Source organism: Didymella exigua, assembly GCF_010094145.1.
Source record: "Didymella exigua CBS 183.55 unplaced genomic scaffold M421scaffold_122, whole genome shotgun sequence".
NCBI classification, from domain to species: domain Eukaryota; kingdom Fungi; phylum Ascomycota; class Dothideomycetes; order Pleosporales; family Didymellaceae; genus Didymella; species Didymella exigua.
Genome location: NW_022984896.1, coordinates 1 through 2,481, shown reverse-complemented (window position 1 = coordinate 2,481; position 2,481 = coordinate 1). Strand labels below are relative to the sequence as shown.

At 30.9% G+C, this 2,481-nt stretch overlaps 1 protein-coding gene across 1 annotated transcript; it reads left to right on the top strand.

The window, feature by feature from the left end:
* Nucleotides 1-1,721: 1,721 nt before the first annotated feature.
* M421DRAFT_105116 (cytochrome c oxidase subunit II C-terminal) lies at nt 1,722-2,372 on the top strand (the record flags this gene model as incomplete). The annotated part of the gene is made up of 2 exons (XM_033587096.1): nt 1,722-1,784; nt 2,019-2,372. 2 exons carry the CDS (start codon nt 1,722-1,724, stop codon nt 2,370-2,372), a joined length of 417 nt encoding a protein of 138 aa, XP_033442409.1.
* Between the last annotated feature and the right edge of the window lie 109 nt (nt 2,373-2,481).

Genomic DNA, 2,481 nt, shown 5'->3' with positions numbered 1-2,481 from the left:
ATTCAATATAAGAATCCTTTATGACAAAGAGTACCTTTTGTAGAAAAAATTAGATAATGATATAGTCCACCGTTTACAAAGTATAGATCAAAGAATGTCTATACTTTTAAATTTGCATTTCCACTACGTTTTAAGTATGGGTGCCGTATTTGCCTTATTTAGTGGATGATACTTCTGAATACCTAAAATTTTAGGGTTAGATTATAACTTACTATATTCTAAAGCTCATTTCTGAGTTTTATTCACAGGGGTTAGGTTAAATGGAAGAAGTTTTGAGTTTAAAAACGCATGTAATAGATATATTTCAAATGGGAGTCCTAATAAGGGTAGTTCACCAAATAATTTGTCATCTGTTTTAAAGACCTTAAGGAAAGTAAAAGAAAAATTTACAAAGAGCTAAAAAACAAATCTGGAGTATACTTATTTATCAATGACGTAACCAATGATTTGTATGTAGGTAGTAGTCTTAATTTATCTAAAAGAATGGTTAGTCATTTTTATTACGCTAATTCTTATAAAATTGATACAACAATACTCATAAGAGCAATGAAGAAATATGGACTTAATAACTTTTCTTTAGGTATATTGGTATTTTGTGAAAAAGACGCAATAGAATGTGTAAAGCTAGAACAAAAGTGAATCGATCATTACGAGCCAAGTTATAACATATTAAATATTGCAGGAAGCTCTTTCGGATTTACTCATAGTATTGATACCATAAATAAGTTAAAGGAAACTTTGAGAAAAGAGAATCATCCTAAGTTTGGATATACTACTTCAGATGAGACCAAAAATGCTATTAGCGAAGGTATAAAGGAATTTTATTTAAAAAATGATAATGCCTTTAAAGGTTTAAAAGGTAAATTATCTCCTCAGTATGATATAGGAGGAGCCCTAGTTTTTTGTTATAATGAAAAGAATGAGGAATTAATATTCCCTTCTATAAATGCTGCTAGACAACATTTTAAAGTAAGATGGACATTAATTAAAATGAACTTAGACACAAATAAATATACACCCATAAAAGACGAAAATTGAATATTACAATCTTTACCGCGTAATGAAACTCAAAATTAATAAATTAGCCCCTACCAATCTTTCTATATGCTGGGAACTCTCACAAGGCTTAAGTACTAAACCAGTAGATGGTCTAAAAATCTTAAGTATATCTAGACAATCAGCAGGAAACCAAAATAATTGTAATTATGAGTAGGATCCTCAGAGACTACACGAAAGAGGCCATATATTTATGGTCAAGATATAGTCCGGTTTTTAAACGTAATTTAACTTTCTTCCCTCAACATTTCTTAGGATTACAAGGTATGCCACGTAGAATTAGTGATTACCCTGACGCCTTTACAGGTTGAAACTTTATTAGTAGTATTGGTTCACTTATCTCTGTTGCTGCTACTGTGTTATTCTTACACATAGTGTACTTACAACTTGTTAAAGGGAAAGCTATATTTGGTTACCCTTGAGCGGTTCCTCAACTATTTAGTGATTACTTAAGAATACTTAAAGATAAATGTGCTCCAGGGTTAGAGTGAGCATTAAGTAATCCACCTAAACCTCATGCATTTACTAGCTTACCATTACAAAGTAGTACAATCCTATCTTCTGTTATTGCAGCAGTAATCACTTTATTTGCTGTTTCTAGCGAATTTTTATGTGATGCACCTAGAGCGTGAGGACTATATTTCCAAGATAGTGCTAGTCCACAAATGGAAGCTTTAATAGAATTACATGATAACATTATGTATTACTTAGTTGCTATTTTATTTAGTGTTGGTTGAATACAAGGAGCTATTATAAAAAATTTTGATAGCGCTAAATCACCTATAAGTAACAAATACCTTAATCACGGTACATTAATAGAATTAATTTGAACAATTACTCCTGCTTTAATCTTAGTATTAATTGCTTTCCCTTCTTTCAAACTATTATACTTAATGGATGAAGTTACTGATCCCTCATTATCTGTATTAGCAGAAGGACACCAATGATACTGAAGCTACGAGTACCCAGACTTCTTAAACAGTGATGGAGATTTTGTAGAATTTGATTCTTACCTAGTACCTGAATCTGACTTAGAAGAAGGTGCTTTAAGAATGTTAGAAGTAGATAATAGAGTTATTCTTCCTGAAATTACACACACTAGATTTATTCTTACTGCTGCGGATGTTATCCACTCATTTGCTATCCCAGCATTAGGTGTTAAATGTGACGCATACCCTGGTAGATTAAACCAATTCTCTGTTTTAATTAACAGATTAGGTACATTTTATGGTCAATGTTCAGAAATATGTGGTATCTTACACAGTTCTATGCCTATTGTTGTAGAATCTGTATCTTTAGAAAAATTCCTATCATGATTACAAGAGCAATAGTAAAAACACTGTTTTTAATAAATATTTTGTAAACAAAAAGTTATTTTTTGTTACTTTACTTGCTACGCAAATTAACTAATTTGTACAGCAAATC